We start from the raw sequence: 21,356 nt of genomic DNA on the forward strand, positions 1-21,356 counted from the left end.
TGAAAATGGGAACAGAATGATCTAGTTATTTGAGTACTGTAATCTGTTATTTCTGTAATGGGTTATATGTATAGGCCTATGATAACAGATATGATTTCCGGCATTATATATGCTCTTTTTTAAATTTGTGTCAATATCTCATTGTTATTATATTTTTTGCATTATGTGCTTTTTCTATCTTGGTATCTTTAAAGTCCCGTATCTCCAAGTCGCTTTCATGTTCCTTCAAAAAAATTGGGATGTTGATACCACATTTTTCAGGGAACTAAACTCCATCCAACATTTTAAAAAATAAATTTGCAACGTCTAGTTCAATCTGGTAACCAAAAATAAATATGAAGATTCAATCGTAAGGCTAAACAGGACACTGCAGAGAGAAAGGTTCTATCAAAAATTCACTGCAGGTGATTCAATTAGTATAATGTATCAGGTGCATGAACTACATTCACCAGGAATATTCACTTGGAGTGACTGTGATGTTTGGTGAATGTCTTAAATTTAAAAATATATCCCTCAATATCATCTATTTTCTGATGTCTGCTTGGTCCAGCCCCTCCAGGATCATATCCAGTTTCCTCATATGTAGAAGTGAACACATGTCCCCTATGCCCTTAAATACATAGTATACAAAATCACAACTGTGACAATTTAGCATTTTAGTATTGTTAACACTATTGCAAATTACATACAAACTCCATATTATATAGACATTTCAATGTTTAACATTGCCACATTAATAAAAACAACAAAGCAACCCACCCTCCTAATACCTCCAGACAGATCTTTCCTCCTACCTAGCCTGTCTATTTTTTTTTTTTTTAAACCAATTATTTCTATTAACTAGTTTGTTTGTCTATTGGTTTAGTACATACCTCATATTTGTTTAACATGTTTTTATTAACACATTTAGGGCTGGGTTCACATCACAATTTTAACGTTCTGGATGCGTTTTTGCATGTGCATTTAAAAGTGTTTGGATGCATTTTTGGTGTGTTTTTTTTCCCTCTTCTTTTTATTTTGTCATTTGGAAAGTATTTCTTATGAACATTCCTGTGCATTTACAAGCATTCAGACACTTTCAGGATGAAAGAAAATGCAGCAGGTTGAACTTCTGTCAAAAGCACTGGTGTAAACTAGGGCCATTGTAAAACATGGCAATTACTGTTCATGCATTCCGGATACATTTTAAAAAACACACTGGAAGGCATCCCAACCCTTAAATAAACGACTTTAACATAAACATTTCACAAATATCAAAATTTTTTAAACGTATGAAAAAGAATACATAAGTACAATATACTTTCAGTAAAAAAATATGGTGATTAGATATAGAGATAAATGTGCTGCTCCAGGATAGACCACATTTGTCTGCCATTGTGTACTTAGTGACTATCCAGTTATTTACTGATAAATACTCGTAAGCGATATAAACTTGCAGTTAAAGCGGAGCTCCACCTCATTTAACACGTTTTGCTTAATTACATGCCATAAATCTATACAGTAATAAATGGATTTTTTTTTTCTTTTTGCAGAAGTCCTCCTCTGCTTCCTGTCTCAGCTCTCGGATATGGGCGGGTAATCTGCGGATATCACGTAATTTCCTCTTGTCGAGCAATGTCTCCTGGGAGCTCCTGTCATTATTCCCAGGAGTCCTTGCGGATGCCTGCCGCGAGTTGTCGCGGGATTTCGCCACCGCCGTTGTCATGGCAACCCCTCAAGTTTACAGCGCTGCCCTCTGTAAACACTGGGCATGCGCGGGAAATAGCGGTGAATGCTGGGAGCTCAGCATTCACCATATCCAGGAAATCCATGCTTGTGGTCTTCACATGCCCACAAGTAAGATGGGAATGGCCACAATCTTTTTTTTATAAATATTTATTTAAAACGAAAATGGACAGCAACAGCAAAAAAACTAAAAACGAAACAGTGAGTGTATTTATGATTTTACATGTATCTCAATGACTGAAAAAAATAAAAATAAAAAATAGTAATGGTCGCTGGAACCCCGCTTTAACTCAACATGAGGAAAAAAAAAAACAAATAAAGACTCCTATTACATATTTCATGCTAAAGAGCGCTAAATAAGAGGCTATGGTTTCCATATGACAAGCATGTGAAAAAAAAAAAAGTCAGTATGTTGTGGTGTGCGGTCATCCTATTTTGGTTTTAAGTATTAAATAGTGACGATTTTAGAAATTGTGTATACACACACACACACACACTTTTATATATAAATATATACACACATATATATATATTTTTTATTTTTTTTATTTCAGTTACTTATATAGCGCCATCAATTTACGCAGCGCTTTACATGTACATTGTACATTCACATCAGTCCCTACCCTCAAGGAGCTTACAATCTAAGGTCCCTAACTCACATTCATACATACTAGGGACAATTTAGACAGGATTCATTTAACCTACCAGCATGTCTTTGGAGTGTGGGAGGAAACCAGAGTACCCGGAGGAAACCCACGCAGGCACAGGGAGAACATGCAAACTCCAGGTAGGTAGTGTCGTGGTTGGGATCCGAACCAGCGACCCTTCTTACTGCTAAGCGAAAGTGCTACCCACTACACCATATATATACACACACACACACATACATATATTTTACGCGCGCGCACACACACACACACACACACTTTAATATATTATATTAAAAAAAGTGTGTGTGTGTGTGTGTGTGTGTGTGTGTGTGTGTGTGTATATATATATATATATATATATATATATATATATATATATATATATAAATTATAGATACATATACACACACATACATTTTTATTATTATTATATTACTTTACTTGCATTTTAACTACCTCTCAAGTCTTCAAATACAAAATGTTTACCTGCCCAGGGTTTGTCACTGGATTACTTACTACAAACTCCCACAAATGTCTGCTTAAGAAACACCAATATGGCATTTTCATATTACTTTTCAAAGAATACATATTCGGAATTTTTTTCTAATAAATTCCATTTATGTTAATGTCAACATTCTATGTTAGTGTTTTTGAAAAAAATGATAGACACATTATTGCCAATTGTCTTGTAAAGAAAGCACCATTACCTTCTGAGCTCATTCACTTCAGTTTGTGCATCACACAACTTATTTTCTGTCATGCCTAGCGTGTCCTGAAAAGATAGAAGGTAAAAAGTTGTTCTGAGGTTCAGTACTTTTTTAATTATTTGCTTTTGCACATGCTATCTGCCTATAAATGGTGACACCAATGTCACACAATACACAGTATCAATCTCTCAAGAAGATAGTCATGTCCGTGTATAATACAAACGTTTCTTACTTTAACCCTTTCATGTTCCTTTCCAAGGGATTCATATTCCAACAGAAGCTGAAAAACAAAATCAATCATATTAGATTTTAAACACGATTCTTTTTTTAATAAGACCTGACACCTTTTCTCCTCTATGTATCACCTTGCTTTGCTCATGTTTCCTGACTTCTATTTTCATCCAATGGAGGCTCACCTGTTTTTCCACTTTTGGGTCTCTTCCTCCAGCCCTTTTTTTCTATTTCTCCCTCTCCGAACTCCCCCCCATCATGCAAATGCTGACCTCCAAAGGGCCCACTAGTATTATCTGCATATTGGTCATGAATGTTTAGCTATACTCTTGTCCGTTTCACAGCACCCTGACTTTGAAGGTTACATCTTTGAGAAGTTCTAGCCCTGCGTAGTCACTGTTGTTTTTTTTAGTCTTTTATAACTAATAAAAATGATTGCTACAGAAAGGAAAAGATACACACCGCATTTTCTTTACAGGCAGTTACCACCTGCCAAGTCCAAGGAAACAGAAAATATACTAGGTCTAGAGGTCAACCGATATATCGGCCGATATTTGCCATTTTTTAATTAATCGGCATCGGCCAATTGTGCTGATAAAAAGTCTGATTTAGAACTACAGCACGACTTGCAAATAACTTCTGTAATAGAAGTCCAAGCAAGTTGCCTGAGTCTTCATAGAAGGGACTTTCTTCCTCTCTGGGCAGTCTGCCAAGAAAAGAGCAAAGAGATACAATGTTTACACTTATGAATGAATGAACTCAACTTGGTGTGTAGAGTTCTCAGTTTAACCATTTAAAGACTAAATCTTTTCTGACACTTGTTGCTTACAAGTAAAAATCCTGTATTTTCTGCCAGAAAATCACTTAGACCCCCCAAAAATTATATAATTTTTTTTAGCAGAGATCCTAGGGAATAAAATAGCGGTTGTTGCAATATTTTATGTCACACAGCATTTGCGCAGAGGTCTTTCAAATGCATTTTATTTGGAAAAAATACACTATGATAAAAAAATAAAAAATAAAAATAAAAAAAATAAAGAAAAAAAAGTAAAGTCAGCCCATGTTTTTTTCGTCCAAAAGTTTGGACTACCTGCTTTTATTTAATATATAGTTTGTTTGTTTTTTTCTAAATCATACATACAAGTAAACTGATTGGAGGTTTGTTTTGTTTAATAAATGTTTAAATGTAAGTAATTTTCTGTATCACTTATGAAGGCTGCTTTCACACTGGAGCGGGCAGGCATTGATGGTAAAACGCTGCTAGTTTTAGCGGCGCTTTAACATCATTTTAGCGGTGCTATTCGACTGCTAGTGGGGCGCATATAACCCAGCTAGCAGCCGAGGAAGAGGTTAAATGCGCCCGTGAAGCAACGCTGCCAAATCGCATTGTATGCTCTTCGGCAGTGGTGCCCATTAATATCAATGGGCAGGAGTGGTGGAGGAGCGGTATACACCACTCCAAACGTGCTGCTTGCAGGACTTTTTTTTTTTTTTTAACATCCTGCCAGCGCATCGCCTCAGTGTGAAAGCACACTGTCTTTCACACAGACTGCAGGGGAGCCATTTTACAGGCACTTTACGGGTGCTATTTTTAGCCCAAAAGCACCTGAAAAACGCCCCAGTGGGAAAGGTGTCTGTTAGATGTTATGAGATGAAGGGGGATTAAAATAAAAATGGAAAAAAAATTGGCCTAACATAACGGCCCAAAAAAAAATCAGCATCATATATCGGCCATCGGCCAACCATGATTTCTAAATATCGGCATCGGCCAGAGAAAAACCCATATCTGTCGACCTCTATGAAGGTCAATGGATATCAACATACTGCCCACAGAACTTATAGTATGAAACAAATCTATGCACTGCCAGTAGTCATAAGCACATTTAGTTTTTGTTTGTGTAGCTTGAGTGTTAAACGTAGACATTTTTTTTATATAATCTCCCAACGCTTCGGGAAGACTCCTTCAGAATTTGGGGTGTGTGGAGGATTGAGATTTATGGAGTATGCAGCCTGTAGCTGTAGGGTGCTCACAGAGCCTGGGTTACCCAGGATCTGCACACGTCTTAGGTCTTTGCATACTACCATGATGATAAGCTTGTTTAAGGTAGATGGGTAATGAGACGTTCCTAATATGCTGAGGTTGACGAGTCAGCAAAAATGTTTGACCAGTAATCTCAATTAGCATACTTTAGACACAACGATAGCCTGGATCTCCAGTTACTCATTATACATACATTATTTTGTTACAAAAAAGGAGATGTGTGTTGCTATGTATAATGGCACTTGTAATCGGTTTACTTTTATAGACTTCGAATATTGAAAAAAAAACAAAACAAAAAAAAAAACACAATTTCGGTCATGTGTTTAAGTAAAGGAGTTGACAAATGAAAATCAGAAAACCAGAACAGTGAAAAAAACAGACTGGAAGACAGTACAGTCGCTTGGCAGTAGCCCAGTGCCCATTCATAAATGATATGTATTCAATTAAAAAAAATTATGCCCAAGTACCAGATTTATGCCTTATAAAATCCATCTCTTGATAGCTTGTGGCCCTAGTTCCTTTTGAAATGTGAAATATGGCAGTTTGGAAATTGGAGAAAGACCTTGCTTTCAAGAAAAGTATTAGACAACCTGGCCCATCATACCATGTTCAAAGAATCAGAATCAGCTTGGAAATGTACTAGCTCAAACCATCCCCATCTTAAAAAGGAACAGAACTATGGAAGCTGTGCTCACAAAAAAAGGCAGCCAAAGGGCAAATTACCAATTTTGCCTGGAGTCGGTCTGAAGCAGATCTGTTCCCAGTCACCAAATTACCAAGCCTTGTTCTACACTGTGTCTGTGTGGAGGCAGCCATTGGGGTAAAGGTAGGGTTTCCTTATGTCAGAGCCTCCAGCGAGAACAGTAAGCAGTTTATCCGTGACCTTGCTGAATCTCACACCAAATCTGCAGAGACTAAAAGTCAGAGGCAGTAGTACCTTGAAACTCATACAGCCACAAGGCTGTAGATACAGGAGTGCTTAGGCACCTTGGTGTTGTGCAAAGAGAACTTGCTTTTGGTTTTGAGTTCAAGGTTTTTCTTCTTAACCCATTTCCTGAGATTTTGCATACTGCGTGCCCCTGTGTGGGGCCCAACAACCTTCCAGTCAATCATATGCTGTAGCAAATGGCAACAAGAATCAAAAGTTCTTTCTTATCCCAGCTAAACAGATAATAGTACATTTCTTGCAAAGTGTTGCACCCTTTCTTAGAGGTGAAATCTAAATTAGATAAATGTATAAAATTATGAGAAATTTACTAGCATTCATGCAGTCAATTACAAAACACTCCCACTTTGGCAACCCTGAATCAGTTACGCCCATTCAAATATGGATTCCAACCATTTAATTTTCTTTTATTAAAAACACACACCACTGGACAGGTTGTTTTTTTGTTTTGCTTTTTAAACCCCCATGTAATCTTCCCATTTAGATTAGTTTCCTGCCTACTTGTGTCTATTAATCTCATGTAACTAAACCTAAACTCTTCTTTACTACAGAAGCTAACACTGAAGGCAACCCTCTGCCCTTCAAAAAGAAAGATTAGATTGTTCTCTTTCCATTTCTAAAGCCTAATTGCATTTGTCCCTCGCTCTATCCAAGGCACATGGTTTCTACGTACTCATGCAAATGATCACCAGTCAAATTATTCAGCTTTTTACAAATGACTAGTTTAATATCTATAATCTAGCATTGACCTTTTAACCAATGTTAATTTTTAACAGTTCCTTGGTAATAGATTTAGGGTTTAATTTCCTCCCCCTCCTAATTTGTCAGGTATAGATTTATTGCACCATGCTGTTCTCCACATGTGCATGTAGTTACAGGTTGTGAACTATACCCTCCCTTCAATCTCATACCTGGCAGTGAAAGTGTACGAGCCCCAAATCACACTTAGGCCGCGTACACACGGGCGGATTGTCTGCCCAACTTAGTCCGCTGAAACGTGTTTCAGCTGACAATCTGCTCGTGTGTGGGCTTCAGCGGACTTTTTCAGCGGACAGTCTGACGGACTGTCTTTCGGAATTTCTGTAATTTTGACCGTCCAAACTTGGTTTCAGCGGACAGTCCGCTCGTGTGTAGGCAAGTTGGACGGACTAAGTATGGCGCATGCTCAGAAAGGATTTACACGCCGAAGGTTGCATTGCAGTGTATTGGACGTCGAATTTCTAGTCCCGTCGTACGTGCCGTACACGTCATCGCGCAAGCTTTCAGCGAACTGTCTGTTCATCGTGTGTGGTCAAGTCCGTTCATTCAAAAGTTGAACGGACTGTCTGACGAACTTAGTTGGGCAGACAATCCGCCCGTGTGTACGCGGCCTTAAGCACAGCCAAGCAGTTTAGAGGCATTTTTTGTACACATGATTTGTGGTACAGGAGCAGAATTTTGTGCCGTTTCTAATAGGGATCATGCCGTGACTGGTAGCCCCCATGCGCACACGCAGGAGTGACATCAGGCCACTCTGGCCAGTCAGAGAGCCAGATTTCAGGGCCCCCGGAAGGAAGAGGGGCGAAGATGGAAGCTCCCTGCTCGTGGGGACAACGGCGACAGCTCGGGCTTCAGTGTCAGGTAAGCGACACATAATGCGATGCATAGTAGCCCATTATGCTTTACCTTTGCAGGGAAATAAAGAGGAAGTAAAACCCACCAGGGTTTACTTCCTCTTTGAGTGTGAGCTGGTCTATTGAGAATAAAGGGATTCTTCATCTTGATCACTGTAATGCCTCGTACACATAATCAGACTTTCTGACAACAAAACCGTGGATAAAAGATGTTGACTCCAACTTGTCTTGCATACATAAGGTCACACAAATGTTGGCCAACAATTATGAACATAGTGACCTACAAGACGTACGCGATATCTCCATTACGAACGCTAGTTTTACAAGTCCGAGCGCTTCCGGCTCGGTACTTGATTCCGAGCAAACGTGGACATTTGTATGATGGACTTGTGTACACACGATCGGAAAATAACACAACAAACATTTGTTGGCAGAAAATTTGAGAACCTGCTAGCTAACATTTGTTGGTGGAAAGTCTGACAACAAATGTCCAATGAAGCATACACGCGGTCGGACTTACCGCCAACAAGCTCACATCCAACATTTCCCATCGGAAAATCCGATTGTGCATAGGCGGCATAACATTTTGGAAATAGTGCTCAGATGTGAATGGAGGCTTAGGAGAGAATTTAACATTCCTGGATACTGAGGATGCATAGTCACTTATGGTAGAGGGGTGCATCTATAAAATCAGCAAAGCCCTACTGAAAGTATGATTCATTACAGAGGTGAGGGACAACAACAAGGGGCTCAACTCAAAGGAGGTATCGGTGTCCTGTATTAGAAGTGCAGAAGGGTGGTCAGTAATGGTAGGTAGCATAAAAGGTATGATTATTTCAATGAAACCGAGTATTACTTACTAAAATAGCACACCATTGCACCAACAATGCATGCTGAACACATCAATATGCTTTTGCAATACCAATTTCAAAAAGCATAGTGGAAACCTACAGATGTAAAATGGTTTACTTGCCAAAAGATATGCAATGCTGTTTAGCTAATCCAATGATTTGTACACTCCTTCCACACCTTACAGCAAGGCAGGCAACACCACTATATCCTTTTGTCAGCTTCTTTTTAAATGATAGTATTGCATCTTACAGATTCCTTAAAGGCGGTGTTTGAATTTGTTTTCTTTTTTTTTTACCCCTTATCTCCTGGTAATCTTGCCATTAACACACTTTTTGTCCTGGGGGAGGGGCAGCTGTTATTGAGCAACCTTGTCACCCTAGGACAGGGAATGTGTTAGGACTACATAACACTGTGCTAGGGAGATTATATATATATATATATATATATATAAGATAGAGATATACACACACACACACACACACACACACACACACACACACACAGTATCTCACAAAAGTGAGTACACCCCTCACATTTGTGTAAATATTTTTTTCTATCTTTTCATGTGACAATACTGAAGAAATTACACTTTGCTACAATGTAAAGTAGTGAGCGTACAGCTTGTATAACAGTGTCAATTTCCTGTCCCCTCAAAATAAGACCCAATCACACTGGGACGGTGGGTGCATCAGTGATAAACCGTCGATTTCGCTGCGCTATTCGGCTGCTAGTGGGGCGCTTTTACCCCCGCTAGCGGCCGAGAAAGGGTTAAAACCACTGCAAAGCGTTGCTGCAGCAGTGCTATGCTGGTGGTGTAGCCGGAGCGGTAAATAGCCCTCTTGGGCATGGAGTTCACGAGAGCTTCACAAGTTGCCACTGGAGTCCTCTTCTACTCCTCCATGATGATATCATGGATCTGGTGGATTTGAGACCTTGCGCTCCTCCATCTTCCGTTTGAGGATGCCCCACAGATGCTCAAGGTTTAGGTCTGGAGACATGTTTGGCCAGTCCATTACCTTTACCCTCAGCTTCTTTAGCAAGGCAGTGGTCGTCTTGAAGGTGTGTTTGGGCCCGTTATGTTAGAATACTGCCCTGGGCCATATTTCAGAGCAGGTCTGCCCACCAGTGCCAGCAGCACTCATGCAGCCCCAGATCATGACACTCCCACCACCATGCTTGACTGTAGACACACTTGTCTTTGTACACCTCACCTGGTTGCCGCCACACACGCTTGACGCCATCTGAACCAAATATGTTTATCTTGGTCTCATCAGACCACAGGACATGGTTCCAATAATCCATGTCAGTCTGCTAGTCTTCAGAAAACCGTTTCCGGGCTTTCTTATGCATCATCTTAAAAGAGGCTTCCTTCAGAGACGACAACCATGCAGACCAATTTGATGCAGCGTACTGCGTATGGTCTCAGCACTAACAGGCTGACCCCTTCAACCTCTGCAGCAATACTGGCAGCGCTCATACATCTATTTCCCAAAGACAACCTCTGGATACGACGCTGAGCATGTGCACTCAACTTCTTTGGTCGACCATGGTGAGGCCTGTTCTGAGTGGAATCAGTCCTTTAAACCACTGTATGGTCTTGACCACCATGCTGCAGCTCAGTTTCAGGGTCTTGGCAATCTTCTTATAGCCTAGGCCATCTTTATGTAGAACAACAATTCTTTTTTTCAGATCCTCAGAGAGTTCTTTGCCATGAGGTGCCATGTTGAACTTCCAGTGACCAGTATGAGAGTGAGAGTGATAACACCAAATTTAACACACCTGTTCCCCATTGTAACACTAACAAATCACGTGACACCGGGGAGGAAAAATAGCCAATTGGGCCCAATTTGGACAATTTCACTTAGGGGTGTACTCACTTTTGTTGGCAGTGGTTTAGACAATGTGTTGAGTTATTTTGAGGGGACAGCAAATTTACACTGTTACAAAAGCTCACTCACTACATAGTAGCAAAGTGTCATTTCTTCAGTGTTGTCACATGAAAGGATATAATAAAATTATTACAAAAATGAGGTGTACTCACTCATTTATTTTTTGTTCCTCCCTCTCTACTCCATAAAGGGTGGAGGTGTTCTGGAGTCTACAGAGATAGCAGGGAACAATTCTAATTGATACCACTTTTTTTTTTGCCAGTTCTCCTATATCATAAACCATAAAATGCTTTCAAGTGTATATTTAACAGGCCAAGAGAGTAAATAGGATAAGTTTAGTGTAAAGAGTTTACACACACTTTAAATCACATAAAAAAAAAAAAAAACAATAAACCTACAGTGCAATAATGCCGATTCATTGTCCAGTCAGCAGCAAGTTATACTATTGGGAAATATAGATATTACCATTTTAAAATTTAATTTAGGGGCAAAAAACAGACTCAGCTGTTGGTGACAGGTCAAGATGTCTGCAGCAGAGAAGGTTGAACCATGCATGGCATAGGCTGAAGTAAAGTTGAGGAAATAAAAGTTGATTTTGAAGAAAATAGAAACTAGGTATAATGTGGAAACCATCAATATACAGGTCACTGTGCCCTTCAAGTGCAACAAATAATTATGGGACACTCCATGAGATTCAGCCTGTAGGAAAAAAAAAGTGGGAGATGAGAACCTTTCAGTGTTACTTTCAAATAGGGGAATTCCACTTTGTGGATATACTGTTTATTAAAGTAGAGACTGCACTTTTACTACGACTACTATGCACAGACTAAATAGTAGCTTGACAACAGTTAAATGACTGTCTTTACCAAATCAGTAAGCAACAAATAATCCCCAAGGCAAAAAAAAAAAAAAAAAAAAGGAAGCAACTGTCTCTATATGCATCTCTTTTCAACTTACATCTTGAAACATTTTGTGCTCTTGCTTTATTCGTTCATCTTTATCATGAGACTGTTTGAAAGCTTTTTCAAATGACCCTTCTACTTCTTTGAGCCTGGACTGTAGTCGGCTGATTGCGTTTTCCTTTTCCTTGCTCCTTGTCCTCATTTCCTCAATGTGCTCTTGCAGATCTTTTGAAGTATTGCTAGCACTGCAATACCGTTCTTTCCACTCAGCCTGAAAAAGCAATGTAAAATAAAGCAAATTGAATATACGGTAAGCATGTTTCTTTAGTTTCGTCTGTTCTTAGGATTTCCAACACAGTGACTGACTATAAAAGATAATTTGCCACCTATTAGGTAGGAGAAATTATACACTTTTGCTTTATTATAAACTGTAGGCCTAAATAAATCTTGTTTGGTATAGGAAGCCATTAATACTTTTCACACAAACATTTGTACAAAACCACCTGAGATTTTTGAATGAATGGCTCATAAAATGTAATATGTTGTTGATCTAATGCAGGGATTTGCAATTAGTGGACCTCCAGTTGTAGCAGAACTACAAATCCCATGAAGCATAGTAAGACTGACAGCCACCCACAAGCATGACACCCAGAGGCAGAGGCATGATGGGAATTGTAGTTTTGCAACAGCTGAAGGTCCGCTAATTGTATATCCTTGATCTAATTGATAATATATTGTAGTCTTATTTAACATACAAAAACGCTATTGGGTGTAAGCAACAAGACATAAGGAGGCAGAAGCCGCCTGCACCCTAACAACTGATGAACAATAGGTGGCAAAAGCTGCCTGTGCCCTAGGCGGCTTACTTTATCAATAGTGGGTAATCAGTGATGCAGGCGCTGCTGACCTACACACTGTCAGCCTTGAACAGTGTGTTCTGTTTTTTTTGTACATGTTAACGTGTTCTGCCTAGTCCTCTCCTGAAGGTGGCGTAACAACCCGATGGCCCAAGTAAAGGGGCTGTGTCAGTCAGTGAACGTAAGAGAAAATGGTAGCACAGTTTTTATTACTACTGCATTGATTTATTTTTCAATGTAGATTTAAGTGCTACCCTTATTTCAATTATTGCATTTAGGTTTGATGGTGAGAATCACTTTTTAGTGCTGGCATATAGGCCACAGAGGTTTTTAGTGTGTTTTTTTTAACCTTTATTCAGCATGATTAAGGCCTGCTCAAAACACATAAGCGTGGAGTGGTTTTATTCTGTTAGGCAACTAATAAGTGGCTTCCGTGGATTGGAACAGTGTACTGGCATTTTTGACAATGTTTATACTGCACTGACATTAAAAGTCCCCTGTGGTTGAATCTGCCATTGTTAGCCCAAGTGTGCTGATTTGTCTATCTGTTTGCATAAAGACAGTCTGGGTACAAGAAAAATGGAAGGAGGTAGTAAATAAAACAAATTTATTTAATAATTTAGAATGTTCCACGCCCTGTGAAGCAATATTGTTAATTTCTCCATGTGTTACTATGTCAGAAAAACAGAAGTGTATAAACGAGATACTGTATATACTTGTATATAAAATTCTTACCACTTGTTTTTCTAACTCATTATTTTTGTTCTCAAGCATGCGGATTCGTTTGCTGGCTTCTGCCAGAGCTTCTTCCATATTATTACACCTAAAGAAAAAAAAAAAAAGAAGAATCTTTTTTTCTATAAGTAGCACTAGTTGAAAATCTTAAATTTTAATATTTAAGTAAACCGGAAAAAATCATAATAAAGCTGCTCTTGCCCAGTGACCAGATACAAACTACATTTTCCTAGTACAAACTGGAGAATGAAAGCCAACATGGATAAACATAATGATAGGTTTCTAGAACCCTTTAACATTAAATCACAAACATATGATTTAGCGGTTAAAAAAAAAAAAGAAGTACAGCTGCTGACTTTAAGGCTCACCACATTAGAGGATGGTCAAAGATGCATGCGCAACCTAACCACCATGAAAGCAATCAGATGGAGCATGCTTTAAACTTGAAAGCATAGTTTAGAGGAGTATAAAAAGTATCTGCAACAGAACAGGGCAAGGATGGGGAAATGGTCATGTCTTTTTAGTCTAGAAAAAACCCCAACACAAAATTAATTAAGGCTTGCATCTTGTACAGTATAGGATATCATATCAATTGTGCCCAGTCTTGCCACAAAGAGTTAATCCAGCTTTGAGCAGTCCTCTTTTTTCAGTGAGATAAAAATGGACAGAGAAATAGGAGTCAGGTTCTCCCCCTTGCTGTGAGTGACAGGTGATTTACATATCTCATGCACAAGCTTGAGAGAGACAGTCTGTGTACTTCAGATCCCCTCCTCCTTTCTTCTCCAGCTCTCCCAGGATTGGCTGCTCGACACCTCAGCATGATTGGGCATGCTGAAGTCATGTGGTGACTTTTCTGGAATTTGACTGGATGTTAGTGATCATAGCAGAAGTTCAGTGTAAGAAATACACAGGAGAAAATGCATGTTGACAAAGGGAGTGTATAAGTGGGTGGGGAGTCTACTGACATCACGACTCCACCCACCGAGCTCCAGACAACAGACCCACCCACAGAATCTGCAGTTTTTTGGGTCTCATAACAGACAGAGGGGAGACATTTGACAGGTAAAGATACATGCAGGAGGCATGTATATCCTTATAGATAACCACTATGGCAGTAGTTTAGAAAGGAGGAGAGTGGGTTTACATCCTTTAAGGGACAGTTTTCTGAAAATTCCTAATTCATGACTTTCCCAGTGATCGCAAATGGCAACTTGCAGCACAAAATGGCTGGATCAGGTGACTTTCTTCTCCTATTGTGTACTCCCACTCTTCCATGGGTCTGCCACATGTACTTACAAGAAGGAATACGAAATTCCTGTCTAAGACAACTTTGAATTTTGGTAGAGTAAGGTATTACAATACGATCAAACAACTGATGATAGAACAAGTATGAAAAGGAACACAACAAATGAGAACACATATGCCTTTTGAAGCTGAAAGGTTGGTAAATACATATGCTCATTCCTAATAGAAAATAAATATGAACAAAATTAAGTATATTACTGCTCATTCAAGCTGTTTATCTTCATCAGATCCTCCGAGGTAGTAGTAGGTTTGTTATTGGCTACAAGCTGCTGCTTCAGATTACTTATCTCAGACTCATAGTAGTCCCGCAGGTCAGCCAAATGGCGAGCATGTTTTTCTCTTAAACTTTGTCTGATACTGAAAAGAAGAAATATGTCATCAAAGTTTTAGTAGCTAGCAATGGCAATAGACAATTACAGGGCCTTAAAAAAATTAAATAAAAATACAAGAGCAAAAAATAATTCTAAACAGAAAATTTGAAAGAAACTGGATGAGCTTGTGCACAAAAGCTATACTAAAAATAAAAAAAAAGGCAGTAATACACAATGTGGTTGATTCACTAAAGGCAAAATATACTGTGAACTGCAAGTGCACTTGCTCCAGAGCTTCGTAAATTAGGTAAAGCTTCACTTTTGCAAGGAATACTCAATCACACGCAAGGAAATAAAAAAAAAAAAAAAAAAAAAACTACATTTTTGCTTGCACATGATTGGATGGTAGAAATCAGCAGAGCTTCCCCTCAGATCTACGATAACTGCACTTGCAGTGCACAGTATATTTGCCTTTAGTAAATCAACCTCAATGGCTTATTATTTCTTTATAAAGATCAGAACCACATATTTGTGATTCATATAGCACACACATCTACAGTTTAGTACATGTCAGGCAAAGTTACCACAGCTTACAATGCACAGGACCAGCTTTTTTCAGATGGTGAATTAGATAATATTTTCAAAACAAATTGTTCTTTGGAACTTGGAGGACATTCAATAACATCTTTTTTCCTTCCATAAAAAATGTTTGCATGGTTTAACAAGGTTTAATATGGTATAGTAATCTAACCACAGATTTGGGCATCTTTAACCACTTCAGCTCCGGACCAATAAACACCTTAAGGACCAGAGGTCTTTTTGCAATTTCGCACTGCGCTGCTTTAACTGGTAATTGCGCGGTCATGCAATATTGCACCCAAACGAAATTTGCGTCCTTTTCTTCCCACAAATAGAGCTTTCTTTTGATGGTATTTGATTGCCTCTGCGATTTTTTTTTTTTGCGATATAAATGGAAAAAGAGCGAAAATTTTGAAAAAAAAAGATATTTTCTTCTTTTTGTTATAAGAAAAATCGAATAAACTAAATTTTAGTCATACATTGAGGGCAAAATTTATTTAGCCACATGTCTTTAGTAAAAAAAAAGTCAATAAGCGTATATTTTTTGGTTTGCGCAAAAGTTATAGCGTCTACAAACTAGAGTACATTTTCTGGAATTTACACAGCTTTTAATTTATGACTGCCGATCTCATTTCTTGAGGTGCTAAAATGGCAGGGCAGTACAAATCCCCCCCAAATGACCCCATTTTGGAAAGTAGACACCCCAAGGAAATTGCTGATGGGTATGTTGAGCCCATTGAATATTTATTTTTTTTGTCCTAAGGGATTGAATAATGACAAAAAAAAAAAAAAAAAAGTTGTCACTAAATGATATATTGCTCACACATGCCATGGTTATATGTGGAATTGCACCCCAAAATATATTCCGCTACTTCTCCCGAGTATGGCGATACCACGTGTGTGGGACTTTTTGGGAGTCTAGTCGCGCACGGCACCCCGAAAACCAATCACCACCTTCAGGATTTCTAAGGGTGCAAATTTTTGATTTAACTCCTCACTACCTATCACAGTTTCGAAGGCCATAAAATGCCAAAATAGCACAAAACCCCCCCAAATGACCCCATTTTGGAAAGTAGACACCCCAAGCTATTTACTGAGAGGCATGTTGAGTCCATGGAATATTTTATATTTTGCCAAAAGTTGCGGGAATATTACAAACTTTTTTTTTTTTTTGCACAAAGTTGTCACTAAATGATATATTGCTCACACATGCTATGTGCAGAAGTCAAATTACACCCCAAAATAAATTCTGCTGCTTCTCCCGAGTACGGGGATACCACATGTGGGGGACTTTTTGGGAGCCTAGCCACGTACGGGACCCCGAAAACCAAGCACTGCCTTCCGGATTTGAATATAAAATGCTATAAAAAACAAACTAACCAGAGTCACCCGTAACACTTATACGGTGATCAGTGGTGAAAGGGTTAACTAGGGGCAATCAGGGGGTTCAAATTTTTATTAGGTAGTATATGGGGGTCCCTGGCGCTATATAAAAACCTGACGGGGAACCTAAATAACTAACTGGCTAACCAGCGTCACCAGTGACACTTATACTGTGATCGCTGGTGAAAGGGGGTGAAAGGGTTAACTAGCAGCAATCAGGGGGTTAAAACCATTATTGGGTAGTATATCGGGGTACCTAGCGCTATAAAAACCTGGCGGTGAACCTAAAAAAATAACTAGCTACCTAGCGACACTAGCGACACTGATGCAGCGTTCAGAAAAATTATCGCTTAGTGACACTGGCAAAAGGGGGTGAAAGGGTTAACTAGCGGCAATCAGGGGGTTAAAACCATTATTGGGTAGTATATCGGGGTACCTAGCGATATAAAAACCTGGCGGTGAACCTAAAAAAATAACTAGCTACCTAGCGACACATGCAGCGATCAGAAAAATGATCGCTTAGTGACACTGGCAAAAGGGGGTGAAAGGGTTAACTAGCGGCAATCAGGGGGTTAAAAACATTATTGGGTAGTATATCGGGGTACCTAGCGCTATAAAAACCTGGCGGTGAACCTAAAAAAATAACTAGCTACCTAGCGACTGTAGCGACACTAATGCAGCGATCAGAAAAACGATCGCTTAGTGACACTGGCAAAAGGGGGTGAAAGGGTTAACTAGCGGCAATCAGGGGGTTAAAAACATTATTGGGTAGTATATCGGGGTACCTAGCGCTATAAAAACCTGGCGGTGAACCTAAAAAAATAACTAGCTACCTAGCGACACTAGCGACACATGCAGCAATCAGAAAAATGATCGCTTAGTGACACTGGCAAAAGGGGGTGAAAGGGTTAACTCTAGGGGAAATCAGGGGGTTAAATCTTTATTGGGGGGGGTGATAGGGGGCTACCCTGGACCTAACACTAACTGTCCTGACAGTTTTTACTGTCACAACTGACACTGAATGCATTGATCAGTAAAGAAATGATCAATGCAATCAGTGACACTGTGACTGGGGGGGGGGAGGGGGGATCGGGGGGGGTTTGTGTGCCTGTGTGTACCTACATGTCAGTGTAGTGTTGGTGCACACTTACTTTTACTGTTCTCCTCGTAGTCCGGTCAAAAAGACCGCCCCGAGGAGAATGACATCACTTCCTCCTTCCTGTGTAAACAATACACAGGGGAGGAAGCTTCTCATTGGCCAGGAGCGATCCAGAGGGGGTGGCCGAAAACCAACGGCCATCCCCTCATCACTGAGCGCTCCTGGACCGAATCGGACCGCCGTAACCAGCGGGAGGGGGTCCGATCGGACCCCCCACCCGCTGGAAGGCAATCACGTAGATGTACGTGATTATGCCTGCCTGTGCCATTGTGCTGACGTACAATGGCAATACGGCGGTCCTGAAGTGGTTAAATGCAAGACACCACAGGCATAAATCTAATTTATCAATATACAGTAATGAACTTTAAACAAGCACATACTTGGAAAGCATCACAGGGTGATCCACAGAGAGGACACCAGAAGGGTGGGATAAATTCTCTTCTGCAACAGGCAATGGTGACTGAGGTATGGAGGAAGGAGTCAAGCTATTGGCATCATCCTCAGTACAGTTCATCCTTTCATCAACACTGGCATCTCCTTGACATGGCTTGTAATTTATATTTCTACTTGTTCGATATCTACTAGATTTCCACTGTTCAGCATCTGCCACTGGGCTGTGAGGAGATCTGTTTGGTGAATCCAACAGCGATGAGGCAGCAGACAACGATTCTTCATCATATTGCTTGTATGGAGCACTTTCCAAAATAGAGTCTGGTGTTAAAGGAGCTGTGTAGCTATTGTTACACAGATTAACACCATGAAGATGCTTTTTGTGTAGAGTTGGATCCAAAGTTAATATCTGGGAAAAAAATAAAATAATTTTTTTTTTTTTTTTACTTTATGAAAATGTTTATATCAAACATATGTATGGTTTTTCGAAGAACGTTTCTATAGATATATATATATATATATATATATATATATATATATATATATATATATATATATATTAGGAAAAATTGTGAAAAAGCTTTGAATTACATGCAAATACAAAGAAGCATCCAATCAGCTGCTTTATGCGTTTTTATAATAGCCATTAATACATTTTTCTGTGCAACTAACATATATAGCTAAAAAAACTGTCTGTAGGATTTGCCATATACCACCTGAACGTAAAAATCATGCTTAGTGCATTTCTGTGGACTGTAACGTGAGGGAAAAAAAAAAAAAAAAAAAAAAAAAAAAAAAAGGTACTGACCTGGGATTGCAGCACAGGAAGAATTCATGTTGATAGTTACCAGTGAATTATTTTCATTTAGGTGTATTCCTCATTTGTACCAAAGGCTATAAATTTAATTACCAAGCTACCAATGTCTTTTTTTTTTTAAAGATGTTGCCTGGATAAAATCGCTGTGACATCATCACAGACCACAGAAAGCAGATGTGGGTGGGTTCCTGTCGTAGTGAACATAGTGGCTGGTGAGAAACTATTTCGACCATAATTCTCAACTCTGTTTTCATTCTGTATAATATCATTGGCTTTTTTCAGGGGAGTTTGGGTAAAGATAAATGTTTTACAACCCCCTTTGCCTGCAAAAAATGCCAATTTTTTTGGGAAACATAATTTTCTGTTTTCTGCCACATGGTTAACTGCACCTCAAAGACAACATAACACTTTTTGAAAGGAGTAGCGATACACAGCCAATTTATGCTGTCAGTCACATTATGGAACCATGTATTGGCAGGGAACGACCAAGGGAGGTGGAGACAGCAGGCCTGCACACAGCACTGACAAAATGACGCCATTGCTGTGTATAACTACAGAGGTTGGAACAAGACGGGTCACCCTGTGCATGGAGAAACTATACTGTTGCCCCTAGGGCAGGAGAATTTGCAAGCAGTGGCAGCGACTAAAGATCTAAAAAGAACGTCTTTTGATAGGGGAGAATTATTATATCTTTTGTCCAACCCTCCTCTCCCAAGTTGGGAGGACGATGATAGAGCATGGTTGGACCAAATATTACACTTAAAGAAATAGGAGGTCATTCTGTCATTTGCTTCAAATAAATCTCCAGGCCCGGATGGTTTTCAGTGGAGCGGTACAGGCAACATTCAGACAGACACACTGGGTGCATGACTGAGAACTTTGTACTTATCCTGTTTGGAAAATGGGGCTCTGCCTCCCTCTATGCTGGATGCTTATGTGGTGCTCATACCCAAGCCGGGTAAGGATCCAACATGTTGTTCCTCATAGGAAAATAGTACACCTTAATGCTAAACTTAAAGTTCTCACGAAGGTTCTGGCCACTAGATTATCTATAGTGCTTCCATCCCTGGTTGATGATGTGGATCAAACTGGCTTTATGCCAGGGAAGTCCACGAACACCAATTTACGTCGCCTTTTACCCATTTGCATATCTCTCACAATACCGCTGGGATTCCATTAGATATGGCCATGGCCTTTGTCTCCATTGATTTTGTTTATATGGCCATGGTGTTGGAGCGTATGGGATTTGGGCCAAAGTATTGTAAAATTAGTATCCTTGTTATACAGTACACCTAGAATAGCATTAAAGATTGGATCCTCCATCTCTCCCTTTTTTGATGTAGGTAGGGGAACCAGGCAGGGTTGCTCTCTATCCCCCTTCCTGTTCTCCCTAATGATTGAACCATTGGCAGTGGTGCTGCATTCCTCTCCTGTGGTTGGTGTCTGAGATTTGGGAACATTAAAGACTATCTAGCGATGTATGCAGATGACATGTTGCTGTTCTTAAAAGATCCGGGTAGGTCTCTTTGTGAGGTCCTTGGCATTTTGGATAATTTTGCGCTTTTTTCCGGTCTCAAAGTGAATTGTGAAAAATCGAATATTTTTCAATTAGATTATGATACCAGGGCTGCAGGGGATCCTGGGTTGCCATTACAGTGGATTAATAAGTTTACATATCTGGGGGTTCTCATATTTGCTAGGGTTGCAGACTATTTTAGTTTGAACCTGCAGCCCTTGCAAGATCTTTTGAAGAGGAAAATTGAGATATGTAAGAATCTTCCCCTTTCTGTGATGGGGCGAATAAACCGTGTAAAAATGAAGATACTTCCGGTTTTCCTATATTGTTTATGCAACTCGCCCGTTTGGATCCCACAGAACTTTTTTAGTGGAGTCCAAGGCATCTCTGATTCTTTCATATGGGGGAACTCCCCTCCCAGAATAGGCCTCACAGCATTACAAGAGCCCTGAGGACAGGGACAAGGGAGTTTTTGCCCGAAAGTGGCTTCTTGGGGATGATGGGGATTCTGCCATGATTTTAGAGGCAGCTGTGCTGGGCTCATAAGAGCCTGCGTCTCCTTGTTTTTAGGGGGCCTGGAGCCCAGTTTCCTCTGACTGACACAATGCGAGTCACCGTTAAGGCTTGGAATTGTGTTCAGGAGGTTGCCAATGCCTACTTCTACACCCCCCCCCCCCATATCATCAGCCTCGCCTTTGTAAGGGAACCCCCGTTTTCCCTATCTGCTCACTATACCAGATCCAATACT

At 39.8% G+C, this 21,356-nt stretch overlaps 1 protein-coding gene across 6 annotated transcripts in view; it reads right to left on the bottom strand.

The window, feature by feature from the left end:
• The window catches only part of MPHOSPH9 (M-phase phosphoprotein 9), a 176,651-nt gene that overhangs the window by 57,172 nt on the left and 98,123 nt on the right, over positions 1 to 21,356 (bottom strand). For 5 of the 6 annotated variants that reach the window (XM_077461900.1, XM_077461902.1, XM_077461899.1 and 2 more), the window contains 7 exons: positions 18,266 to 18,684; positions 14,652 to 14,810; positions 13,149 to 13,236; positions 11,612 to 11,827; positions 11,120 to 11,353; positions 3,315 to 3,362; positions 3,083 to 3,147 (listed from right to left, as the gene is read on the bottom strand). In XM_077461900.1, coding sequence (XP_077318026.1) covers positions 3,083 to 3,147; positions 3,315 to 3,362; positions 11,120 to 11,353; positions 11,612 to 11,827; positions 13,149 to 13,236; positions 14,652 to 14,810; positions 18,266 to 18,684 — 1,229 coding nt within the window. The remainder of the gene's footprint in view (positions 1 to 3,082; positions 3,148 to 3,314; positions 3,363 to 11,119; positions 11,354 to 11,611; positions 11,828 to 13,148; positions 13,237 to 14,651; positions 14,811 to 18,265; positions 18,685 to 21,356) is intronic. The other variant, XM_077461903.1, reaches the window with a different exon arrangement.

Source organism: Lithobates pipiens, unplaced genomic scaffold (genome assembly GCF_037356315.1).
Source record: "Lithobates pipiens isolate NorthernLeopardFrog02 unplaced genomic scaffold, aLitPip1_a1.2 Scaffold_3, whole genome shotgun sequence".
NCBI lineage: Eukaryota > Metazoa > Chordata > Amphibia > Anura > Ranidae > Lithobates > Lithobates pipiens.